The sequence below is a fragment of the Diabrotica virgifera genome, chromosome 2 (assembly GCF_917563875.1).
Source record: "Diabrotica virgifera virgifera chromosome 2, PGI_DIABVI_V3a".
NCBI classification, from domain to species: domain Eukaryota; kingdom Metazoa; phylum Arthropoda; class Insecta; order Coleoptera; family Chrysomelidae; genus Diabrotica; species Diabrotica virgifera.
The window spans coordinates 26,431,646-26,459,191 of record NC_065444.1 but is presented as its reverse complement, the minus strand read 5'-3'; the positions used below and the strand labels follow the sequence as shown (position 1 = coordinate 26,459,191).

The 27,546-nt window shown below is 33.3% G+C and overlaps 1 protein-coding gene across 2 annotated transcripts in view; it reads left to right on the top strand.

Moving 5' to 3' along the window:
• The window catches only part of LOC114332543 (Krueppel-like factor 5), a 663,198-nt gene that overhangs the window by 405,706 nt on the left and 229,946 nt on the right, over nucleotides 1-27,546 (top strand). For both annotated transcript variants that reach the window (XM_050643496.1, XM_050643497.1), the window contains exon 4: nucleotides 5,143-5,272. In XM_050643496.1, the coding sequence (XP_050499453.1) occupies nucleotides 5,143-5,272 (130 nt within the window). The remainder of the gene's footprint in view (nucleotides 1-5,142; nucleotides 5,273-27,546) is intronic.

Here is a 27,546-nt window from a genome sequence, read left to right as displayed (position 1 = left end):
AAATTTGACACTCATAAAATTTTGATTATTGCTATTGTTTTAAACGGAAATGAAACTTTTGGTGTTCATTTCTTTTCTAAATTTAGTTATACTTTGATGTTGCTTAACGATTTCACTATTAGGAAGTTATTTTTACAGTTATTTTAATAAATATACAAAAGTGTGCCATGGGGTTTGTTGTAACAAAACGTTGGGGCTTGTTGTAACATGTTACAAATTGCGCTGAATCTTACTAAATTTATTATCTACAATATAAAAACGTATTATTTAGTTTTTTCTTCCAGAATGAGACAATGTAAAAGAAAATCAGAAAATAAAACTTTCGGACAGTGTCATGAAACCGATATATATGTAAAAAAAAAGAAAAACAATGAGAGTCTACAAGTGGGCTATACGAAACCAGGGATAGTTTTTACAACCCAAGAATAAAGTAAAATGGCTTCGTATACATATTCTGAAGTGCGCCGAAATATTTTTTGACCTAATTCCCATGAAGATGCGAAAACTGGATTACAAATGTGGCGTGAAACTCAGTGCTAAGAAACTTCCTTCTTATTATCAAAATTATACAGTTGGTTCAGATTGGGTCCAAAATTTTATGCGTAGAAATCAACATTTATATTTAAGAACACCGGAAGCTACGTTATTAAGTCGAGCAAAATCTATCAACAGGACCAACGTTGGTATTTTCTTCGAAATATACCAAAAAATTCCAATTTTCATACTGTTACAACCTGCCCCAATAGATGTTACAACTAGCCCCAAGCGCGGGGTAAGTTGTAACAATGCACTTCTTTTGGTAAAATGCTAGTTGATTAAAAAAATACCAGTCTTTTTAACTTTTCTTCAGTTCAATTTTATTCAGAAAGAGTTAAATTAGCGTTTAGTGTTAAATTAGTGATAATTAAGAAAATTGCTCTCAAGATATATTTGATTTTATGAAAATTGTTACAACTAGCCCCTTGCTCCCCTATTTTTGGAAAAATCACGTAAAATTGTAAAGATGTTAAGTATCGAGTTCAAAACTTCCAAAATTTTTTGGAGTATTGAGTCCAAGATTTTTCCAAAGGTACTGAAAAGAAATATAATGTATGTGGTATTTTTGAAAAGGTAGTTCGTTGTATACTCATCCTTTCTTTTCATTGAATATTTTGGGGATTGTGTCTGTCCACGCTGCGCTGGAGGGTTGATGTAATTTAGTTGAAAACTGGTCTACAAAATGTCCCCCTCACAAATAAATATGACGTGTTTGCATGTTTTTAGATTTTCTGTAGGGTGGCACCTTTTCAAATTGACACACTGTATGCTACAAAGAAATATAAATTTAGTTTCTAGTTTACTTTTATACATAACTAAAATCCCTGAAAGGATTTCAACCACACTGCGCATCTGAACACATTATCAATAATACACACGTAGCAGTAATAAAACTTTTCATATAAAACGCCAGTAAATATAAAAATGTAAATTGTAGTAAAGCTACATTAGGAATGTCAAGTATGCTAAAGTGCAATGTTTTAAGTACATTTCTGACGTTGATACTCGGCAATTAAAATATTGTAATAATCTAAATAATTCTATGTAATTAAATTATTTCTTGGGGCGATCGCAACATTGTAGTGACACCTCCAGCAGAGATATGTCAAAAAGTTATGTTTCCTTATGTAAAGCGATAAAAGTCTACAAGTGATGTAGCTGTAAATTTTCTTGAAATTTATATATATCTTCCAGATACCTCCAAATACTATTAAAATAGGTTTAATTGCAGCTTTCAACATACTAAACATTGATTATAAATTGGACATGTTTTGATACATATACTGCTATTAGTATCAATTAATAATACGTTAATGTCAGGCTATTTGTACTCAAAGTTGCAAATTAGAAAATTATCTTATATAATGAAACATAAAGCAAAATTCATACGGAACAACTATTGTGAAAATAAAATTAGTTTAAAGAATTGTGAATGTGAAAAAATGTTAATCGTTATGACCAGCGGAGATAATGTATATTGGCTATTAATAGATAGATAAAATTGGAAAGAAATAGTCAGAATTAGACAAAAATAGCGTTATACAAAAAGGGCACTTCAAACTTATATTTGCTCTTTTACCGAAAGCGGGACAAATCTTCGACAGCTCGGTGACCACTATAAATATAAATATATAGTTCAGTCAGGATAGACAAAAAATGCCTAACCTTGCATGGAGAGAGCTGCCCCTTTAGGGGGGATCAATAGTAGTGTAAACTTTACGACATAAATGTTTATAAACAAAGATGGGGAGAATAAAATTTTACACAATTTTGATTTCTTTGATTTTACAGTCAGCATTTAAGTTCCTATACCTGTGACAAGCTTAACGAGACACAAGCGATTAACGAACGTTAGACACTGACGTCATCAGCAGCTAGCTAGCCACAAACAAGAACCAACCTAAAACTTTCAATATTAATATTTTAGTTAAAGGTATAATATAAAATATAATTACTTCCTTTTTTGTTTATGCACAATTACTATGTCGTAAAGTTATTAATAAACGAGATTCAGTTCAATAATTATGCTCCCCCTCTTACCACAATTTCTCCCCGTAACTCGGAAAATATCAACCGCACGAAAAAAATTATATATAAAATTGCAGCAAATCGAATTTGCAATATTTTCAATTCCTACCACTTTGCATTTGCAACAATTTCAGTTCCTACCACTTTTGTCGAAAAGTTGAAAATGGCGGAGAGAGCAACAACTGTTCTCCGTAAAAAGCAAGATAGCGGATAACTAAACGGCGGAATTCAGTCGCTGTTTTAAATATACACTACTATTGAACCCCCACACTTAAAAAATTACAGTGTGGAGACCACGAGCAGAGAGAAGAAGTAGAGGTAGATCACCTACACGATGGAGAGTCGACATCAAAAGGGTCGACAGAACTGGAAGGGATTAGGGGAGGCCTATGTTCAACTTTGGATGCAGAAGGCTGGATGATAATGATGATGATTGACCCCCTAACGGTTAGAATAATACGATTTGGGGTAGCTCGACATGCAAGGTCACAAGCTATCCAGGCTGGACTAATTATGTGGAGTAAATCTTTGACGGATTTTTGAAGGCTTCTCAAACAGAGAAGTTGCCTCTAGCCCATGTGGTGAGACCGCTTCCGTCTGAAAAAATTTCTGATTCGGTTTCTTTGTGGATTCCTATTTAAAAAGATCCCCTTTAATCAAATCAGAAGGGTGCCGGCCGGAATTTTTGGGCAGAAATTGTTTAAACAATTTTATCTACTCTATGTCATATTATGTATAAGTTTTTAGTTTGTGAAAACTGTCATTATAGATAGCAGTGCGCGTAGTATTTAAAGTGTGCGTGAAGTAACAATGTATTTTAAATGGGACTTACTTTTTAGCACTGTTTTTGACACACTTTCATATAATCAAATATCCTTAACTTTCGCGTTGTCATGGCAATGATAATGAGCAATAAATTACGACAATAGTTTTGACAGTTGTATGGTTTGAAAGAAGTCAGAATTTTTAAATGTCAAAGGTCTAAAAATTGTAGAATAGAAATAAATTTCAGTGACGAACGAGTTACAGTTTTTTATTCGTTCATCATAGATAAAATATTGTATGAAAATGTGCGTGAAGTACTTTTTGCGAACTTACGCGATGTATAGCACTCGCTCCGTTGTCGTTCGTGCTCTAAACATCGCGTGGGTTCGCAAAAAGCATACTTCACGAACTGTTTCATAAATAACTATTTTTAAACAAATACAAAAGATCCCCTTTTTTTGGCCCAAATTTTTTTTAGGTTTTTTGGGTTATTCTAAACAAGAAAGGTATTTTGTGATTTTTCTCAAAAATTGATATTTTTCGAGTTATAGGCGATTTAAAATCTGAAAAATGCGAAAATACGCATTTTCAAGGCTTAAAAACTCATATTTAAATTAGTATTTTTGAGGTTACCAAGTACTCAAATTGTAGTTTAAACATTCATTTTCAAGGTTCTACAGACTGATCGGGTCTAACCTTAATTTAGACCGCCGTTATTTAATTTTGTTAATTATGCGTGCCCATCCGATTTTTTTGCCGGTGCGGCGCGCACTATTTCCAAAAATCTCAGATTTTCCTCCGAAAAATATATTTCTTAGATTCTTTGGGACATTCTAAATAAAATAGGTTTCTTGTGATCTTGTGAGATAGGTTTTTTCAAAAGTTAATAGTTTTAAAGTTATAAGCGATTTAAAATCCGAATTTCGCATTTTTTGAATTTTAAATCGCTTATAACTTTAAAACTTTTAACTTTTTCGAAAAATAACAAAAAACATATTTTATTTAGAATGTCCCAAAAAATCTAAAAAATATATTTTTAAGAAGAAAATAGGAGATTTTTGAAATAGAGCCCGCCGCATTGGCAAAAAAAATCGGATTGACACGCATAATTAACAATTAAAAACGGCGATCTAAATTAAGGTTAGATCCGATAATTTTTCACAATCTTGAAAATTAATGTTTAAACTACAATTTAAGTATTTGGCAACCTCAAAAATACTAATATAAATATGAGTTCTAAGCCTTGAAAATGCGCATTTTCGCATTTTTCAGATTTTAAATCGCCTATAACTCGAAAACTATCAATTTTTGAGAAACATCACAAGATACCTTTCTTATTTAGAATGACCCAAAAAACCTAAAAAAATATTTTTCGGGTCAAAAAAGGTGATTTTTATATTTGTTTAAAAAAATTGGTTAAACAATTTCTGCCCAAAACTTCCGCCCGGCACCCTTCAGATTTGTTTAAAGGTGACCTTTTTGAATAGGAATCCACAAAGAAACCGAATCAGATTTTTTTCAGACGGGAGCGGTCTCACCACGTGTACTATTCGTGTCCGTCATAATTTGCTATGGTTTTTGTAAGCAGGTGCCTGGTTTTAGAGCAGTCTTTTTTAAAATTCGATACATCTTTTAAGCACACAGAACGCTTACACTATTGTTATTTATGTATTTATATTTATTGTGACGTTGACAAATTATTGACAAAGGTGGAGTTAAACTTTTAGTACCAAATAAAAAATATTTTTGGGTAGTTTTTTATTGTAATTGTAACGTTTATTTGTAATTTATAACCTTTAATTTTTGTTACAGGCGGAAGGGCCCCCTGTTCAGATGGAGCCTGTAGATCTTAGTATTAAAACACCAGTAGTTCTACAAGTTCCTAAGTTTCCTCAGCGATTAAAAAATCCCGCACCTGCTCCAAAACAACAACAACCACCTGGTAAGTTAATATTTACAATAATTTCTTTGAAAAATTTAAAGAGGTGAAACAAACCTATTTTTTATTACTTAGTATATAATGTATGGTGCCCGGAACGTGCAAAGCAGTTACCCTGAGTACTAGGTGCTCCGGGGGTTGGTTGTGATAGTATATTCGTGTTCAGCCACCCCAAAAACTCCGGAGTAATCTCTTCGACTAATTTAATGCCTAAAACCTCGTAATTTTTAAAGATTACGTGCCTTAGCAGTAACTTTGGGCACCAGGTGCTTCGGAAGTCTGTTCTAATGGCGTATTCATGTTCAGCGAACTAAAAAAAACCCCAAAGTATGACCCTTAATATACTGATTTTGACACATTTATGCACTTTTGGATGCATTTTATGCACTGTAAATTCAACTATGCATTTCCACCCATTCTTCTATTGTAGACTTTTTTCCTAACACAATGCAAAAGGTTGCAAGTTGATAGGTGCTATATTTAAAAATCGATTTATTTTTTCCTAAATATCCTGGTCTAATTTGACAATTTATCGATTTGTGTTAGTACTGATATATTACTTACTTATTATACGCCGAACCAGATCGACAGAAAAAAATGCAAGAGAAAAATGCAAACTGCAGTTACCCACCTATCATTGTACCCACGACATTAATTAGCTACATTTCAATAAGTAATGAAACATAAGGTAGTTATTGATTGCTCGTTATCAATTATACAGTTAACAAAGCAATCATTTATAAGCAATGTAAACATTCATATAATCAATATACTTACAGTAAATAAATGTTAATGAGCAATAAGGTCCGCTATAATCACAAAACAATAAAACCGGCAGCGACACAAAGAATGTTATAATGGGATACATTATCAACGTGGGCTACACGAGCGCAAGATATTGTTAAGGTCGTATGGTATTAAAAGAAATGTTATGACAACTATTCTGTATTGGAGGCGCTGAGATTTTGCTCTGTGCATTTATTTCTTTTTATTTGGTACCAGTTTCCAAAATCACCACAAATTACCACTTAAGATTTTCAGCAGACAAACGTTTAAACTGCTCGTCAAAAGTTAGGGATATAGAAAATTATGCTTATTTTCATAGTTGATTTTTTCGTGAACAGATTAACGGATTCCGCTAATTTGTTTTTATTATTTTATATTTTTCTTTAGTATCTACACAGTTGTGCAAAGGTTTACTCAAACTTTTTTTTGTATTTATATCGGGTGAAAGAAAAGATATGTTTTCCTTATGTTAAGTTTGAGACGCCCTGTAGGGAATGACGAGGTATAAATGTGAGTATACATCAGAATCATATTGTAGTCGTATGTTTTGTGAACATTTTGTTTTTTGAATGTCCCTGATATCTTTAGAAATAAATAAAATAGACGGTTTTGTAGTTTAACATGTGTTTTGTAGTCTTATATTTTGCGAATATTTTATTTTTTTAATTCCTCTGATATCTTTAACAACAAAGAAACTAGACGGTTTTACTCTTTAATATGTGTTTTACTGACGACATGCAATACGTGAGGAGGGCATATCTTATATTATCATACCACTAAGATGAAATTATTTGCTACATATCGTGCGAAAGGAACAGATTGTTTAAAGAAAAAATCGGTGTAATGTACCTCTCCCTATTTAAAGAGCCTCCACGTAGACACCAAATTCGTACTTATTCTCAAGGAAATTCCACCCCAAAACATCACAGAGCTTCCTTAAACAATTTCGTCTCTCTTATGTTGCGCTGTGCATGTGCATACCGCTTACCTGGTCGACTAATAATTCTTATTGGGACCGTGCAAGTTCGGAAACGCGACACCTGGTTTCATAGCTCAGCAACATTTTTCGCACTTTTAATTATATTGGCCAATCATATTGGTCCTGGTTGCTGGATAATTGTCAAGGCCATATCCCAAAAAATTAAAAGAAGAAAAAGTAAGATTTAGGTTATGTTATTAAAAGGTAAACAAATGTATGTAGTAAAGAAAATTAATTATTAAAATGCAGTACTGCAAGCAAAATACAACTATTTAAATTTACCTTTATATAACAATTGCTTATCATATCAATATTGTGGAGCAACATATAATCAACGAAAACTTTTCGTTTATAAATTTGCAAAAGTCTGTGTGTTATTGCGTTGCCGCTCCTGCAATACTTAGAGCAGATGTATCGATGGATTCTTATGTAGTTTTGCCTTCTGAATCCAAATCTGAAAACGGCATTTCGATATCTCTAACCGTCTTCGAGATAATCGACCTCAAAGTCTAAAATGTGACGTCACAATCCGGTTATTTCCTACCGACGCACTAAACGTTAGCTCAAATGGTTGATTAGGAAGTAGGCTACTTTTTAATCTCAATTTGTTCAGCAAAGCATAGTTTATTTACATTTGAGTTTGACACTTCGTGAATGTCAAACTAAATTTTAAATTATTAAGTATTAATAAAACATCAATGACATTTGATAGTAAATTTAATTATTATATAAAATAAATAAGATGTTAAAAAATACAATTTGAGTATATTTATTTAAAAAGCAATAATTTATCAAGTAGGTATATATTTACGAGTATACGGCCTACCCTTTATAATAAATGGACTGTTCCATTTGTTATGAAATTAAAATACAGGGTGTTCAGAACCTCTACCCACAAACGGAGATTCCTCAGATAATTTTAAGACAATTTAACGCAATTCATCTAGTCCGAAAATGCTTCCTAAAGAAGCTAGAGCTATTTGAAGATGGCGTCTGGTAATTAGTTTATCTTAAATATCTTCAGAACGCTTCTATTTAGAAGAACGAAAATTTGTACACATATTTATCTTCCAGGGATAAATGGATTTCATTAATTGCAAATTTCTAGTACCGGTTATAGGCGTCCGTTTGGGCAGGGCATCAGTTATATTATCGCATAACTTTTTTGTTTTCAATTTTTAAGCACTTTTGAGTCTGGATTATTAAAACGTAAGGTATTATAGTACTAAAAGGTACTCTTACTTTAAATCGATAGGATACACCGCTTTCTAGAAAAATCGATTTGAAAATTTTTCGTTGTTTGAATATCAAAAAAAATTCAATAAAAAAATATTTAGAAAAACCAAAATTGGTACAGTTATTTATATTCCAGAGATGAATCGATTTTATTAATTGTGAATTTCTAGCACCGGTCATATGCGTCCGTTTTGGGTAGATCAACGGTTATTTTATCGCATACCTTTTTTGTCTTTAATTTTTAAGGCTTTTTTACACTAGATTATTAAATTATAAGGTATTCTAGTATTAAAAGTTACTCTTGCTTGAAGTTGGTAAAATACACCGTTTTTTTTTTAATTTTCAAAAAAATTTTCTAATTCAGGAAACGAAAAATTTTCAAATTGATTTTTTTAGAAAACGGTGTGTCCTATCGACTTAAAGCAAGAGTACCTTTTAGTACTAGAATACCTCACAATTTAATAATCCAGTATCAAAAGTGCTTAAAAGTTAAAGACAAAAAAGTTATGCGATAAAATAACCGTTGCCCCACCCAAAACTACCACCCAAAGTCACCATAGATGGAATCGATTTATCTCTGGAAGATAAATATGTGTACCAATTTTCGTTTTTTCTAACTAAAAGCGTTCTGGAGGTATTTAAGAAAAACTAATTGCAAGACGCCATCGTCAAAGAGCTCTAACTCCCTTAGGAAGTATTTTCGGACTAGGTGAATGTGGTTAAATTCTCTTAAAATTATTCTGAGGAATCTCCTGTCTTCGTTTGTCGGTAGAGTTTCTGGACACCCTGTATAGTCGGTTCGCTAAACTCGACACAACTGGCTATTGATTTTAGTAGGTCATTTTTTGTTTTTTGCAAATTTTGCCAAAATTGGCAAAATTATTGACTAAAATCACTTGTCAGTTGTGTCTGAGTTTAGCGAGCCGACAGTATATGAAATAATATTTTTTGGTATAAAAAATTATGGTCTGATATGTGCAATTCTAATGGAAAAACATATCTGAAGATTTTTCTGAAATAATGGATACCAACATTTTCATTTATAACTCTTTTATTTTTAATTTGACGAAGGAAAGTTATTCTTCATAAAAAGCTATTCATATTCTAAGATTTATGATGCAACCAACATATTATATAAAGTTTTATTTATTTTTACGTGAGGTATATAAAAATATAAATTTAGATCAAGAGTAAACTACCTTTATAGTTCATAACATTTAAATTATAATGATATAATTGCACATTAAAACATAATTATTAATTCTAAACTACTTTTCATAATAGCAATTTTCCATATTACGAATTAAAATACGTAAATAAACAAAGTTTTCGTTATGTTAATGCTCGCATTTTCAGCGTGTTTTTCTTCTTCAATGACAGTAGGTATGAAATATACGTCAATTTGAACATTTCAATTGACGATATGATTTATTTAGGAAAGTTGCAAGATTTCTCCGCTATTCGAGCACGATTGTTTCTCGTATCGCCTCCAAGTACTTGCACACCGCGAATAGGTGTCGGTAAGAACTGTGTACCTTATGTGCCTTTCTGTTTTAAAGTTTTGGTAACTGTTATTTTTTATTGTTAATTTAGTTTTGTTTCAGTTAAAACACATGTTAAAGAGTAAAACCACCCCTATCTTCTTTGTTTCTAAAGAAATCAGGGACATTCAAAAAACAAAATGTTCACAAAACATAAGACTACAATACGATTCTGATGTATTGTCACATTTGTACCTCATCATCCCTACAGGGTGTCTGAAACTTAACATAAGAAAAACATTTCTTTTCTTCCACCCGGTATAAGAACAAAAAAGAAGTTTGAGTAAACCTTTGCACAACTGTGTAGACACTAAAGAAAAATCTAAAATAATAAAAAAAAATTAGCGGAACCCGTTAATCCGTTCACGAAAAAATCAACTATGAAAATGAGCGTAATTTTCTATATCCTAAATTTTCTATTCTAAGTTTTGATTAGGAGTTTTAGTCCAAGTAATAAAGCTTAAAATAGAAAACCTCGCAATTTTTACAGAATGGTTCGATTTGCTTGAAAATGTGAGAATAAGTAGTGGATAGGGATAGTCCAAGGATCAAAATCTATTTGATGCCGAAAGGCGCTTTTACCATGGGGGTGGTTGCCACCCCAGCTCGGAGGTGTAAATTTTTTATTATATTTTGACCGCAAAGTTGGTAAAAACATTCATTCTAAGCAAAAAACGTTCTATACATTTTTTGGTAAAATTAATAGTTTTCGATTTATTCGCTATCGAAAGTGTTAGTTTTATATCGAAAAAATCAATGTTTTTAATAAGTTTTCTGCTAATAACTCCAAAAGTTTTCGTTTTATCAAAACAACTTTACTTAACAAAAATGTAGGTACTTTTGAAAAAATAAACTAAACTGTTTTTTTTTTATTTTCTTTAAGGCCAATAGTAATCGAGCTATACTTTATTATATGTTAGCTCTTCTTCGTCAAATGCTAAATATTGTAGTTTCAAAGTCAAAACACGGGAAAGCTATGCATTTTTCGAGGATAACCTGTTCAAACTAATTTAAGGTACCTATTTAAAAATATCTATCTCCAGAAATAAAAAAAAGTATCTAGCTCAAAAATTAAGTGACTTATTATGAAAAGAATGTCAGTCCTATTTTTTTCAGCAAAAAAGTGATCGGAAGCCACCCCCTAATCACTATCCTAATTAAAACTAGTCATTGACCTTATTTGGTCTTCTTTATTTATGTATTGTTAATAGGTTCTAGAAGTTTGACCGGCTTAGAGTGATTAGTTTTTAAAAAAATGGAGTTAAAATCGAATAACGAATTTTTGTAGATTGGAAAAAATGGCCTTTCCTTCAGAATAGATAGATTACCGTCAGCGATACGAAAAATTTTTTAAATATGAAATGTAGATTATTTAATTTCCAAGAACCTGGTTTACAAAAATTTTTTCTGCGGCAAAAATTGAGTGAGCTATTGATAAGTAAAACTTGTAATACCATGCAAAAACCACCTTTACCAACCCTTTCAAAGTCACCTCTTTTTGCGAATGAGAATTTTAAAAAGATTTAATATTAAAAGACTTATAGATCCTGTAAATACCTACAACATTCTCTTTTACCAAACTTTCTAAGATAAAAAATAAAAAAGTTACGGGTAAAAAATCAATATATGTTTTTGAAAACAAAAGGAGAAGTCCAATTGGAAGCATAATAATGTAAGTTACCGGTGTTTTTAGTCGTTGGCCTTATTAATTCTTCTTTATTTATGTATTAATATCAGATTCCAAAAGTTTGACTGGCTTAGAATGATTAGTTTTAAAAAAACGAGTTAAAAGCGAATACGGAATTTTTGTAGTTTGGTAAAAAATGCCATTTTCTTCAGAATAGAAAGATTAGCATCAGAGATACAAAAAAAATGTTTAAATATGAAATTGTAGGTTATTTAATTCCCAAGAATTTGGTTTGAAAAAAATTTTTCTACGGCAAAAATTGAGCGAATCGTAAATGAGTATATCGAAAAACATTGATTTTTTCGATATAAAACTATTAACACTTTCGATAGCGAATTAATCGAAAACTATTAATTTTATAAAAAAAATGTATATAACATTTTCTGCTTAGAATGATACGTTTTTATCAACTTTTGCGGTCAAAATATAATAAAAAAATTCCACCTCCGAGATGGGATGGCAACCACCCCCATGGTAAAAGCGCCTTTCGGCATCATATAGCTTTTGATACATGGACTATCCACTACTTATTCTCAAATTTTCAAGCAAATCGATCCATTCTATAAAAATTGCGAGGTGAAAAGCTTAGGTTTCCAGGACTATTTATATTATGTGTTAAGCATATTTTAAATAACTAAACACATATATTATTAGAGAAATGAGAAGTCCCAGATGTAAACAATAAATCTGAAAATTCTCGTGGAAGCACTTTCTGGTAACATCCCTTAAACTCTGCCTTTTACATTTTATAAGGCAATGAGACGACGAATAAATGAGACGAAAGGGACTCTACAATATGCAGTCACATTCCGTCTATTCGTCTATAAAAAATTCTAATGAAAGTTGATTCCGTGTACTACTCAAAATATGAGTAAAATGAAAATTAAAAACAGCTTATGTTTCATTTCAGTTCAGAGATGATCCACCATCCCCATATGTTCGTTTCGGTCTCTCCGGACCTCTTCAGTGGGGCTACATAAACACCTCTACATCGAAACGAAACCAAGCTGCCTATTTAAGCAGAGTTATAAAAATAATTCGCGTATCGGACGCTGTAGCGACATCTACTAAAAAAATGAGAAGTCCCAGATGTAAATATATTGTTGAATTTCCTCATTTGTCTTCATTTTTGTTCCTCCGTCGCTTGTTCTTTTTGGTCCCAATACTGTTCTCATTATTTTCCTTTCTACTTATATTAGATCTTCTTCATCTTCATCTTTTTTTGTCAGCATCGTGGTTTCCATTGCATACGTGATAACTGGTCTGATCAGTGTCTTATACATTCTGATTTTTGTTTGCCTACTGATGTTTTTGGATCTGAATAATTGCTTATTCCTTCCAAAAGCTTGATTACCCCTCTGGATTCTGACTTGTATTCTGTCTTTGCTACTTTTTCCTATTGTTACCCCTAGGTAGTTAAACTGATTACTTCTTTAAATTTAGATTTTCCCATTATTATTAGTCCTCTTCCAGTTTCCTCGTTCAATTTCATGTATTTAGTTTTATTTTCATTAATTACTAATCCCACATTTTTCGCTTAATTACCAGAGAACGGCAGTTCTCGTCAGTGGCGCACAATACCCCTAGATGCGACACTATAATATACACGAAATTTTCGATTTTCTAAATCTGACGGAATTGAAAATCGGACCGAATCCCATCTTAAAGTTTAGGAAAAGACTCGCCCATCCATATGGCAACTCTCCATTTTGGTTCAAGGGTGTGGATTTTACGGCCCTTTCCATTTAAGGTCTGTTTTTCGTTCTCGTCCCCAATACTCCTGTATTAAATAGTGTGATGTATAATGCCTTTTAGGTCCAAACTAATTAAAACTCTCTTTCTTGGTTCAGATACATTATATTTACACTCAACTCCATCAATGACTAACTATAACAACGTGTTTACATATAACAGTAACGACCTAGTACAATAATTAAATACTGAGTACAATAATCTTTCTCCACCGAGTTAATGTTTATATACACATTTAAATAATAACAAAACATGACAATTCAATGTTACTTGCGGTTATTGATACAAGAACAGATACTACATGGATTAATGACTTTGAATGAGTTTTAAACATATTTTGTACAGGGTGATATTATAATACCACACTCCTAAAACTTCAAAAATTTAATTCCGACCTTTGTGGCTTCTGATAGTACTGATCATTACCTTTCCAACGCATGTCTAATTTTGAAAATCGATTATACCATTCAAAAGTTACCGAGCTCAGAAGTATGACTCAGTTTTTATTTAAAAAGGGGAAAATGTTTGTGGATATGTATGTATGTATGTGGAAAAGTTACACCGATCCGAATTTTTTTTCTGTGTTTCAAGAGGGGGTCAGGGCCGATTCAGAAACGGTGTAGTTTGTGACTTTTGACTACCCATAAGCCAGCTATAGGGTTTGGTAGATACAAAATGGCATATTTTTGGGCGTATATATCTTAGGTTCAAGGAGAGACAGGAAAACCGCAAATACACCAAATCAATAACGTTGAGTTAACGGTCAAGATCATACCTATACTTGGCTCAGTATAGCCGAAAAACTGATAAATTAAACTTTGAAAATTTTGGTTTTTCGAAAATTACTCAAAATTTCAACCTACCAATTGCCCCAATAATAACTGAGCGTTTGTAGGAGGACTCTAGACGTCTCTAATAGTGTATACCTCATATCTGGGAAAATTCGAATTTTTAAGTTATAGGCTTCATAAGTATGATCAAATCTATTTCTTATGGAGAAAACGGTTTTTCAAGCTCAATAATTCCTGTAATACCTTCAAATATCACACTTGACTTTGGATGTATCAGATACTACTTGTCAATGGGGGTGTAATGCTAGTTCGCCTCCATGTGGTGCACCCTGGGTAACGCTAAATGAACTAGCAAAAATTTGGCGGCAGACGAACGAAAAACAAAAACAATATCCTGCCAACATCACAGATCACAAACAGAAATCTTATCTATACGTAAACATACGATGGGAACAAATAAAGGTTCTTCTCAGAACCAACTGACTAGAGATTTCGGACCGTGTATCCGAGTCTGTCACCTTAACATCGAGGGCATAAGCCAGACAAAATGCCAAGTGTTGCAAAAAATCCTACACGATAACGACATTGACCTGGTTGCCATACAAGAGACCCATACTGAAGACAAAGTCCAGCTTGATTTAAGGGGAAAGATACCTGGCTACGATTTACTGGGAGCCACCTATGATAAACATTACGGCGTCGCAACCTACATTCGCTGCAATATAGAAAATGGTTTCCTACTTTCTGCTTCCAATGAAAATAATATACATGAAGTAGTCACCAAGATTGGAGATATTACCGTAGTTAACATATACAAACCTCCAGCCACTACATGGAACCCAGAAGTGCTAAAGACTCATCCACATCCTACTATATACATCGGCGACTTCAACAGCCACCACGAAATGTGGAAGTACACCACGAATGATGAAAATGGGGAGGCACTAGTAGAATGGTCCGAAGAGCAAAACACATACCTAGTTTTTGATGCCAAAGACAGAGGAACATTTAAATCAGCTGCATGGAGAAAAGAATATAACCCAGACCTATGTTTTGTCTCAAAAGATACCAATGACAGACCACTAACAACTGCGAGAAGTGTCCTTGCAGACTTCCCACATACTCAACATCGTCCGGTGCTTATCACCATCGGAATATCAATTCCAATAATTAGATCATATCCTCGACCCAGGTGGAATCTTAGAAAAGCAAACTGGAAGAAATTCTCTGAACAACTAGACCGGACCTTGAGCTGGGTCCCTCCAACCAGCAAACATTATGAGAGGTTTGTGGGCGCAGTAATAAGCACTGCCAAGAAAACCATCCCTAGGGGGTATCGCAAAGAATATGTGCCTGGATGGACTGAAACATGTGAGGACTTATACACGAAGTTTCTCGAAAGTGGTGACCGAGAAATAGCCGATGAGCTTTTACACAACATCGATACAGCTAGACGCCAAAAATGGATAAAGACTGTCGAAAACCTTGACTTCAAAAAATCAAGCCGGCAGGCATGGTCCTTGTTGCGGAAAATTGGAGGAGCTAACCAGCTGGAATCCAGAGAGTCTAAAATGTCTCCTAACAAGGTTGCCTCCCATATAGTATCTCTATCCAGAGCTCCACGAGATCGAACACATACTACCAACGTGAAAAGAGACTTAAGGGCATTAAAACAAATGAACAGAACGAACTCCGAATATTCAGCAAGAATACTTATTTCTGAAATCACACATGCGCTGAAAGAAATGAAATCAGGTAAAGCACCTGGGTTTGATGGTATCCATCCAGAGTTCTTGATACACAGTGGTGCATACACGAAACAGTGGATTGCAATGTTCTTTAATGATATACTTCAGTCAGGTAACATTCCTTTCTCACTTAAGCGAACAAAGATAATTGCAATTCCGAAACCGGGCAAATCAAACGATAAGCCAGAAAACTACCGCCCCATAGCTCTACTCAGCATGGTATATAAACTATTAGAAAAGCTTCTCCTCAACAGAATTAGTCACAGGATACTAGAAAATGTCCCCATTGAACAAGCTGGCTTCCGCCCTCATCGAAGCTGTACGGACCAAGTGCTGTCATTAACAACTTTTATAGAAGCTAGTTTTCAAAAGAAACAAAAGACAGCAACAGTATTTATAGATCTAACAGCAGCATATGATACTGTTTGGAGACAGGGATTAATATATAAACTGGCCCGCATTATCCCCTGCAGAAAGATAATTAACCTCATTGACAACATGCTGACCAACAGAGCCTTCCAGGTTATAATGGGAAAGGAGACGAGTAGACAGATGAAACTTAACAATGGTCTTCCACAGGGTTCTGTCCTTGCCCCTTTACTTTTCAGCCTCTATATTGCTGACATGCCTGAAACCGAATCTCGGAAGTTTGGATATGCTGACGACTGGACCCTTGCAACAAGCCACCAATCTTTAGAAACTACAGAAATCACTCTCACGAATGACTTATCCATCCTCAGCGAATACCTTAAGAAATGGAGACTACAGCCAAGTACTACAAAAACTGAAGTATCAGCTTTTCATCTAAACAACAAGTTGGCAAACAGAGAATTGCGAGTGTATTTTAATAACAAGCTGTTAAAACACAATAAATACCCGAAATACCTTGGGGTTACTCTAGACAGAACGCTCACATTCAGAGAACACCTGACGAAAACAGCAGCAAAATTGAAAACACGCAACAATATAATATAGAAACTCTGCGGCACTACATGGGGGTCCACAGCATCAACATTAAGATCCTCTGCTCTTGGCCTGATATATCCGGTGGCAGAATACTGTGCTCCAGTGTGGCTAAATAGCAGGCATACCCACCTGGTCGACACCCAACTAAACCGTACTATGCGTATGATAACAGGCACAATTAAGCCCACCCCTACAATGTGGCTACCTACCCTTAGTAATATAGCACCACCCAACCTACGCCGCGAACATGCATTGGTTAAAGAATATAACAAAATAATGGACAGTCGCCAGCTTCTAGTCCACAACGACATCCCCGATATTCTTGGAAACCGTCTCCGATCCAGGTTACCCCCTCTACAATCTGCTCAAGCGCTGCAGCAATCCAACTTTGACTTAAATACCCGATGGAGAGAAGATTGGGAAAGTAGGACAGATCCGCATTACCATAGTCTACCGGACATCATAGGGAAACCTGGCGAATTTGAACGTCCCCGTAAGATTTGGGCAGCCCTTAATCGAATTCGAACAAACTGTGGAAGATGCGCCGACTCCCTCCACAGATGGGGTAAACTCCCCTCGCCTTCTTGTGACTGCGGCGCTGCAAGACAGACGATCAGTCACATTGTTCAGGACTGCCCACGCAGAGCATACACAGGCGACCCTATAGACTTTGTAATGGCAACCGAAGGGTCAATCGAATATATAAAAAAATTGGACATCTGTTTGTGATGCATTGTATAATGCATAAATCTAACTATATTCTGTGGGTATAACAGATGGGGTAAACTCCCCTCGCCTTCTTGTGACTGCGGCGCTGCAAGACAGACGATCAGTCACATTGTTCAGGACTGCCCACGCAGAGCATACACAGGCGACCCTATAGACTTTGTAATGGCAACCGAAGGGTCAATCGAATATATAAAAAAATTGGACATCTGTTTGTGATGCATTGTATAATGCATAAATCTAACTATATTCTGTGATATACTTAAGCCATACGCTAAATAAAATACTTGTCAATACGTTTCAAACTCAAGTCTAATTATCAAAATCGGTTAAGCCGTTCAGAAGTAATCGAGCTCCAAAGTATAATCCGTTTAACAATTATCACCGAAATGGTTTATGTAGTTGTAGTGATTACGACGCTAAGATTGATCTTGCCATCCGAGTTCTTTTGCCGGCCATAATTATTAGGATGGCTGGAATATGATCTCGGATTGTCTTATCACAAGTCTGGTGTCGTAACTACTAGATCATTTGGTAGAGAATGCGACAAAGGCGACCATTTATAGAGCATAACGTGTAATCGAGAAACATTACATTCAACTTCATACATTTGAATAACTTATTTCAGAAACAACCTATGTCACATTTTGGCGATTTGGAGTTTATTACACCTACATGTATTTCTGTGGGACTAAGGTTGTTTCAGAAATATGTATGAATATTTTAAATCGTTATAAAATCAACTATGCTTACGAGACTTAGGTGTATTCTGCATTAAATTATGTGTAACCCACAGAAATACATGTTGGTGTAATAAGCTCAAAATCGCCAAAATGTGACTTAGGCTGTTTCTGAAATAAGCGATTCGTTTAATTTATAAAAAACTTTGAAAAACTCCTGATACAAGAATAAAAACCGCTAAACGCCGTAAAATGATTTGAATATTACGTGGCGCGAAAATGTGTTTTCATTTTGATGGAAAATAAAATTCTAGTTTTATTTTGAAAGAATTTTTCCATAATATTTGCTAAATTTGAAGTAAAATGCGCCACAAAAGAGCCTCAAAATGCAAACTGTATCAAAGTTAGATACTCTTTTGTGGCGCGTTTTATTTCAAATTTAGCAAATATTATGGAAAAAAATCTTTCAAAATAAAACTAGAATTTTATTTTCTATCAAAATGAAAATACATGTTCGCGCCACGTAATATTTATATCAGATCTTTTGTAGCTGGAATATTGTACGCGCCACTCATTTTTACGGCGTTTAGCGGTTTTTTATTCTTGTTTATTATACATCAATTGAAATATTTTTTTACTATCAACACTTGCAACTATCAACCAATGTATGCAACATATATATTCCGCAAACAAAGAAAAATAGAGAAGTTGTTAAAACCGCCCGCCCAAGTAGGTCTTCTCATGCACGTATTATTTACCTTACTTGAAAGAACCTGCTTCATACAACAACAACAAAAAACCCTAGACAATCTCGTACGTTTCAAAATCATTAAATGTTCTGCATCGATAATTCTACCATATAATTTCCCAGTTTGGCAGTAATTCTATTTATAGCAAGTTTAATTAATAAAAAGATACAATCAGACATGCCTATCTTTCTAAGCTTTCAGCAGATTTAAGAGATATGAGAGTCGTTGCATTTGAATATATGCTCTCAAGCCCATTATAATCCTCAGCCGTTTTTCACTTTATATTTATTGGATTTTAACAGTATCTTTTGTGGAAATCGGCGTCTCGTACAGCATTCTAAGCCGTTTTTGGTACCTAAGGAACGACGTATGATGGATATGTCGCACACAAGTACACACTCCTACTAAGCTTTCTCCTTTTAACTATATTGCATATGCATACGTGTATGTACTATGTACTTATCATTTTAAAAATGTATATTGTTACGAAAGCCTTTCTTGATTTAAATAACACCTTGTTCTGTAAGGTTTACCTTATACAGTAATTAATATTTTCAGTCGCTTTCGCAGTAAAATGTACATATAGGAGATAGTTGGGTGGGTTTATTGTCCAAGATACTGAAGTTTTCGATTTTTTTTTTCAATGTGACTATCAATTTATAATAAAAAATTATTTAACATAAACATTTACGAAGTTATTTTAGTTAGGTACTCTTTTTGATCAGAAGGATTACTACGAAGTTTAGAAGAGGAAGATACAATGATGATGGTATGGTTGGTTCTAAGATATAGAACCACAATAAGAACCATAGGAGGAATACAAGATAATAGAATACGAAACAGATCAATTTCTAAGAACAAAAACGCAGCATTGGAAGGCATTATGGACATTATGATACAAAAGGATTAGAGACCAACTTTATTGCCACTAAAAGCAAATATAGAGGTTCATAAGAAAATAGATGCATATCAAAAAAGACGAGTCGATTTTTTTTCATAAACATAAACTTTTCAAAACAACTGGAAACTGCTTTTCCAGAAACACTAAATATAACAACAGATGAAAGAAAATACATCACAAAATACTTTATTGAAAAACCACTAGAGGAATTAAAAACGAAGTTACAGTCAGGTGAAACGAAGTTACAAAACAAAATAGTCAGGTGAAAATCAAATAGTAAATGAACTTCTTAAAAATTGGGAAATCGTTCTTATTACACATCAAAAGTTAATACAGAAAATGGAATAAAAAAGGAAAAGAACACTAGAAGCAGAATTGATAAGTCAAGAACTCAACTGGACGAAAAATGTTGCCTGGAGGCCAACCGGGCTCTTAACGTATTTAGTTAAAGCCAAACCGTCCTGCCACAGCGATTAAGCACTGATTAATTGCTGAGCTGTTCCTTACCGGGCCGAGTATTGATTGGCATATCCCATTTCCATCCTCGCACCGACCGTCTCTCCTATTTTGATATATGTATATGTACTAATAACGCATCGAGTTTGTCACGTCAGTTAACTGTATTTATTGTACAATAAGATTATGAAAAAGATCGATACTCACAATCTTAGTTTGTTTTATTGTTGGTAAAAAGGCTACTGGTTTCGGGACTCACAATTTATGTCCCATCATCAGGCCACAATGCAGAAGTTTGTTTGATCAATAAACAAAACTAGAAGAAGTATATTATGTGGAAATCGGCGTCTCGTACAGCATACTAAGACTTTTTGGTACCTAAGAAACGACGTGTGATGGATATGTGGCACACAAGTACACATTCCTACTAAGCTTTATCCTTTTAACTATATTGATATGCATACGTGTATGTGCTATGTACTTATCATTTTAAAAATATATATTGTTACGAAAGCCTCTCTTGATTTAAATAACACATTGTTCTATAAGGTTTACCTTATACAGTAATTAATATTTTCAGTCGCTTTCACAGTAAAATGTACATCTAGGAAATAGTTGGGTGGGTTTATTTTACAAGATACTCAAGATTTCGAATCAATTTATAATAAAAAATTATTTAAGAAAAACATTCACGAAGTTATTTTAGTTAGATACTCTTTTTGCTCAGAAGGATTACTACTAAGTTTAGAAGAGCTAGACAAAATGATGATGGTATGGTTGGTTCTAAGATATAGAACCATAATAAGAACCATAGAGTCATACGAGGAATATAAGATAATAAAACACGAAACAGACCAATTTGTAATAAGAACAATAACGTAGCACTGCAAGGCATTATAGGCATTATGATACAAAAGGATTAGAGACAAACTGTATTGCCAATAAAAGCATATAAAGAGGTTCATAAGGGAACAGATGCATATCAAAAAAGTGAGTCGATTGTTTTCTTTCCAAATCTTTTCTTTCCAAATCTGTTTAATAAAACAACTGGAAAATACTTTGCCATAAACCCTAAAATAAATATACCAAGAGATGAAAGAAAATATATATATACACCCTTTTTAGGCGTCAACGGCCTTCCGGTAAGGATTTATGGAAGAGTATCACGAAGCCGCAAGCACTTATCCCATGCAATACCGCTAAAAAAAATTTTGCAGATTGTTTCTGTTCAATTTTTGGTGAATTCACCCTGAAAATACAACGAAATGTAACAATATCTAATCATAGAAGATCTATTTTGGATTTCTTAACTATGACGGGGATAAAAGTAGACTGCCAAAATTATGCTGTATCAGTTCCTTAAGAACGTTAAGAGGTTGACTTCAAGGAAGTTACAAATCGATGTCATTTGCAATGCCAATAATTTTGATTTGAACTTTAGAATTATGAAAATGATTGGCTACTTTTTTGACATCATCACAAAGATTCTTGAAAAAAATAAAGATAAAATTATATATTTCAGTTCCTCGTGCCAAAGGTACTTCTGTATTTCTAAAAAATAACTAGAAGATTGATGATTAAAATATTTCTGGTTCTAAATCTGGTTTTTTGGATCTAAAATATTACTGCAGACTCAAGCGAGTTGTTTTTTCATTGTGCTTTCTTATCTTAGTACACTTTATCTGCATCTTCAAGTCCACCAAAAGAATCTTACTTTCTAAAGTAATCCTATTTTAATGACCTTGTCCGAGATTTAGAGCCATCAACATCTAAGGCTCAATTGCTTGGATCAAGAGGATGATACATTAGTGTACTGAATGATGCTGCAGGGCTTCTTCAAGGACTGGATTTCCCAGAAGCATTTGAAGAATGGAGACTTTTTATTGATACTTCTAAGATAAGTTTAAAAATCACCTTGTATTGTAATAAATATCCTTCAGTGCTCCTCGCACATGTAACAAACATGACATAAAATTATACAAATTTGGAGGTATTACTTGAGGAAATAAAATATTTGCAATACCTATAGGTACATATCTGTGATCTGTGCTGATACGAAGGTCGAAGTTTTGCTGGGTTTTATGTTAATGGTACAGCCGAGCAAGAGATAAACATTACATAGTATAAAATTGGCCACAAAGAAAAAGTTTAACACTTGGAGTTAAAATGTATCTAAAAAACCTTCAGTGTCACTAGACAAAATTTTCCTGCCACCAATTTACATAAAACTGGAACTCATGAAAAATTTCGCGAAAGCTATGAACAAAAATGGTAAAGGACTTCAGTATCTTAAAACTAAATTTCTCCGAATCGTGGTGAAAGGTTTCACCAGATATATTTTCACAATGAAAGATACTACAATTTGAAATGGTTAGCAACAATGTTATTGATCCAGTATCTGTTGTCTGTTGGACGATTTACCGAGAAACTAATTGGAGCAATGAAAAGAAAAAAAAAACTTAAAAATAACTGATAATATGTTTTATCATCATGAGATATATGTAGTGAAATGTTTATGGTTTGTACTTGAAAAAATAATATTTTTTACTGTAAAACTTATAGTACATTATTTATCTACATTATAACCGTTTTTTATAGCTGTTGTATATTATCTTTTTTGACTAAATGAACATTATATGAAATGTTTGTGTGCTGTATTTAGTCTGATGGTAAATTTCGCTTTTAGTGCACCAAAAATCATGCATGAAAACAATAGATAGGCGCGCTCTTAATATCGAAGGAAAATATCGCTTTCTTGCCATTAACTTGATCTTAAAATCTCAAAAAAACTGTCAGATATTATTACAGAATACACTAAATTTTCACCTAAATTCACCGTAAAAAATACACTAGAACTAGTTAATAAAATACAACATTTTCAATTGCCCAACAACTCCAGACTAATTTCATTTGACGTAAAAAATCTTTTTCCTAGTGTTCCTCCTACAGAAACTTTTGTTTTAGTTAAAAATCTTTTAGACCATAATAGTACAAATCCGATCATTGCATCTGAAATTTTACACCTTCTTGAAATTTGCATAAATCAAGACTATTTTGAATTCAATAATCAAATATACACAAACAACAGTGCAGGACTTATTATGGGTAATCCTCTAAGCCCATTGCTATCAGATATATTTATGAACCAACTTGAAACAACAATTTCTAAACATCCCGTATTTAAACAGTTCTTATATTGGTGGAGATACGTGGATGATATACTAGTATGCTTTACAGGAACTAACAGACAACTTGACCAATTTCTATCATATATTAATTCACTTCATAATAATATTGAGTTTACAATAGAAACAGAACAGAATAACTCCATAAACTTTCTAGATGTAACGATTTCCAGACTACACAACAAACATGAGTTCTCCGTATATCATAAACCTACCCATACTGACACAACTATACACAATTCATCATCCCATCCTACACAACATAAATTAGCAGCCTACCATAGCATGATACATAGACTGACAGAAATTCCCATGACAAAAAATAACTTCGAGATAGAACTAAACATCATTAAACAAATAGCAGTAAACAACGGCTATAACGAACAAACAGTTAACAAAATTTTAAACCAAAAACTCCATAAGAAAGCCCTGAAATTAGTGTATCCACCACCACAGAAAGAACCCAGTACCTTCTGCTCTCTCACATATACTGGCAAGATAACAACAAAGATAGCCAGATACATAAAAAAGAAAGGAATAACACCAGCTTTCAGAACTAACAACAACTTAAGCAAATATATTAAGAACAATAAAAGCCGAAAGAGAAAGCAACTACAGAGTGGTGTGTACAAACTAACTTGTGGTGACTATCCGAAAACGTACATCGGTCAAACTGGCAGAACTTTTGACAAACGGATAGCAGAACACAAAAGGGCATTCAACAATAGAAAAACAGACACTTCTACATACGCACTTCACCTTCTAGATCATAATCATTTTTTCAATGAAGAGTTTCAAATTCTACATATTCAAAATAAAGGCCTTAAGCTATCTTTTTTAGAATCTATGGAAATTAATAAACTGAAAAATACAGATATAATTCTGAATGACCAACTCGAGACAAACAGCTCCCCACTCCTCAACCTCTTCAGTTGAAGACTTAAAAAGGCAAACACATTGTAAACTATATCACTTGAGAAAGGCACTCCGCCGAAACAGCTGTAGTCACTTAGTTATAATAAATTTTGTGGAAGTATAGAAAACAAACGTTTTCAGTGTTTTATTGTTAGACTTAAAATATTAGTTGATGTAACTTCAAAGAAATGGAATTAATTAGCACTTTTCTCAACTTGGAGATTCTATTAAAAACCTACCAACATCGTGTTTAATCATTCAAAATACATAATATGCGGAACACAAACAGAATATACGAACAATCACCCACATACACAAACGTTTAAGCTCATATAAATAATGCAGAAACACACGTTATAATCAGAATTTGAAATTCCATAGGGAAAAAATCCACCCTCACATCTTTATAGCCAAAACAATAAAGCATGGCTGTTACCCAGGACACCGCGGCCAAGTAAACTTCAAATTTTTTGAGAAAACATAAATTACACAACTTGGCGGTTATACACTGTGTTCAACAAAATTCTTACATTAATAATCTTTTTGAAAACGATTTCCGAACTGGAAATCTAATCGTCAAATGTTAGTTAGTCAAAAAATGAAATTTTCATTACAATTGAGGGGATTAGATGCTAAGGTGTACAAGTAATAAAATGGTTTAATTGAGAAAAACGAAGGCAAATTTAAATTTACATAGTAAATTCTACAGCGAATTAATCACTTATGGACTTATTCTGAATTAATTTTATACCTTTTATATATCTAATTGTAAAAGCTTTTGTAAAGTTACTATTTATTTTCATTCAAATTGTTTGAAATTTGGAAAAAAATAGCACTTGTACTCCTCTTCTTCAAATTTTGCACTTGCTTCTCTTTGACACTTAAGTACCTTACGAATTTCTTAAATTCTTAAACTAAAATAAAAGAAAAATTACGTAAAAATTAAACGTTTTTATTTATGAAAAATTACTTGCTACATTTTGTGTTATTATTTCACTGATTTTGAATACTTTTTTGTTTGCAAATATACTAAACGATTCACCAAAAATAATATCCAACACCTTACAGGCAAAGGGATACACGTGAAGTTATACCTGTTTGCCGCAAACTGTTTTTTAACCTTCCGATGACCAACCTTTTTTTGTTACACGGATGACCAAGGGGGGGAAAATGACCCCAGGTCAAAAATGTCAAAAATGACAATTAACAAAAAAATTAAGTTTTTTTTATGGCATGGACTTTATGTCATTCAGCCAATGGCGGTTTCTCCATAAGTGCACATGTGCACGTGAACCCCCAAAATTATTTTCACACCAACATTCATATATGTAAAATTTATCATTATGTAAATAACATTTTAATCTAACTATACAGTATCTAATAATTGAAATTCGAAATAACAGATTCAAGGAGTTTATAAGTATCTAATCGGTAACATTTAATTATTTTTATTCTATTTCAAAGGAGAAACTTCACGGATGCGAGGCCTTAGACAGAACCCCTCGTTCACCTCTCTTAAGCCGGACTCAAACGACTCGTGTACTTGGCGAATAATCGTCACTTGCGTATACTGCCAATGCTGTGTGAGTGGGTTATTAGTACAATTATTGTACTATTTGTTAAACACTAATAATAATAATGTTAATACTACTATTAATTGACAAATAATCGTACTAGTAACCCTCCCAAAAGACATAGTAAGTAACGCAAGTAACGATTATTCGCCAAGTACACGAGTCGTTTGAGTCCGGCTTTACGGTGGTTCCTATCCCAATGACTTTTCATAAGGCAAAATACAACTCACCACCCGCCCCGCTACCCGCTATAGCCCACAAGTTTAGATGGCCACAAGAGCACAAGTTGGATGTGATCTGATGTGATCTTATGGTGTTTTTAACGTGCACGGCACACGTACCTTTAAATTTTGCTTTCGTGAAGTTCGAATTTCGGAACAATATTAAGAATGGAAGGATTTGTGGATGTAAATGTTAGCGTGGAATATTTAAAATCAATTAAATTTTCTTCATTATATTTAGAAGAAAAATTAAAAATGTCGAAACCAAATTTGTTAATTAAAAATGTACCAAAGTGCAAAGGTCGGGATTATAAATGATTATTTAAAATGGAGATTTGTGTAAAAACTTACAAATTGTGTAGGTTTGAAGCACATATTTGGAGAAGAGGAAGCATAATGAATAAAATAGAAGATAAGATTTTAACTATCCGGCGCAGTCCACTTAACTAAATTTTTGATTAAAAATAATTTACAAGATGATTTTTCTGAAATAATTTGAATTCTTCAATTACTTGTTACGATGCCAGTGACAACTGCAGAAACAGAACGATGTCTCCCTGCATTGAAACGTATCAAAACTTTCCTTAGAATAGCTATGGGCCAGGATCTATTAACTGCACTCGCAATGTTTTCAATTAAAAAAAAATGATTCAAGAAATTCCAAATTTTAAATTTTACTGAATTTATCTAAAAAAAAGGCGACTGACTTTCGTTTCAAAACTTGCTTGTAACATTTAAACACTAAATTATAATTTTAAGTTAATAAAATACATTATTTATTGTAATTTTTAATAAGGTCCTTTGATTTTTACAATTTGGCGACACTCAAAAAATTTTACCTACGGAAATAGGGTCTCAAGGTCTTTTTATATCTTAATATTATGTGTGCACCCCCAATATTTTACTCCAGGCGCTGCCACTGCATTCAGCCAGTTACAACATGAGTATTAGTGTCATGTGTAGTGTGTATGTTGAGTAAGTGTCTTGTTACTTTGCAAAGTCGACGTCATTAGCGTAAAACTACTTGGAATTACACATAATAGACGGTATTTTACTAAACATCAACTTCAGAATATATTTTTTATTCGTAAAATATAGGGAATTTTTTTTATTTCAAAATATGAGGATATCTAGAATGATATTAAAGTCAAATAAAAAATAATGAGTTAAAAATTGAAAATACTTTTGAATTTATTAAAGAAAAACATACGCTGGAGTCACAATTTCCCCCGCTTGGTCATCCGAAGGTTAAATATTCCGTAAGTAGTCAAACTAGAACCTGCAATATGTCGCCACCAGTAGATTAATTCACCTGTATCTTTTTGCCACTAAGTTTTTAGTACTATCTAGTATTATTTTGTGCACTTAACTCAGTTTACAATAT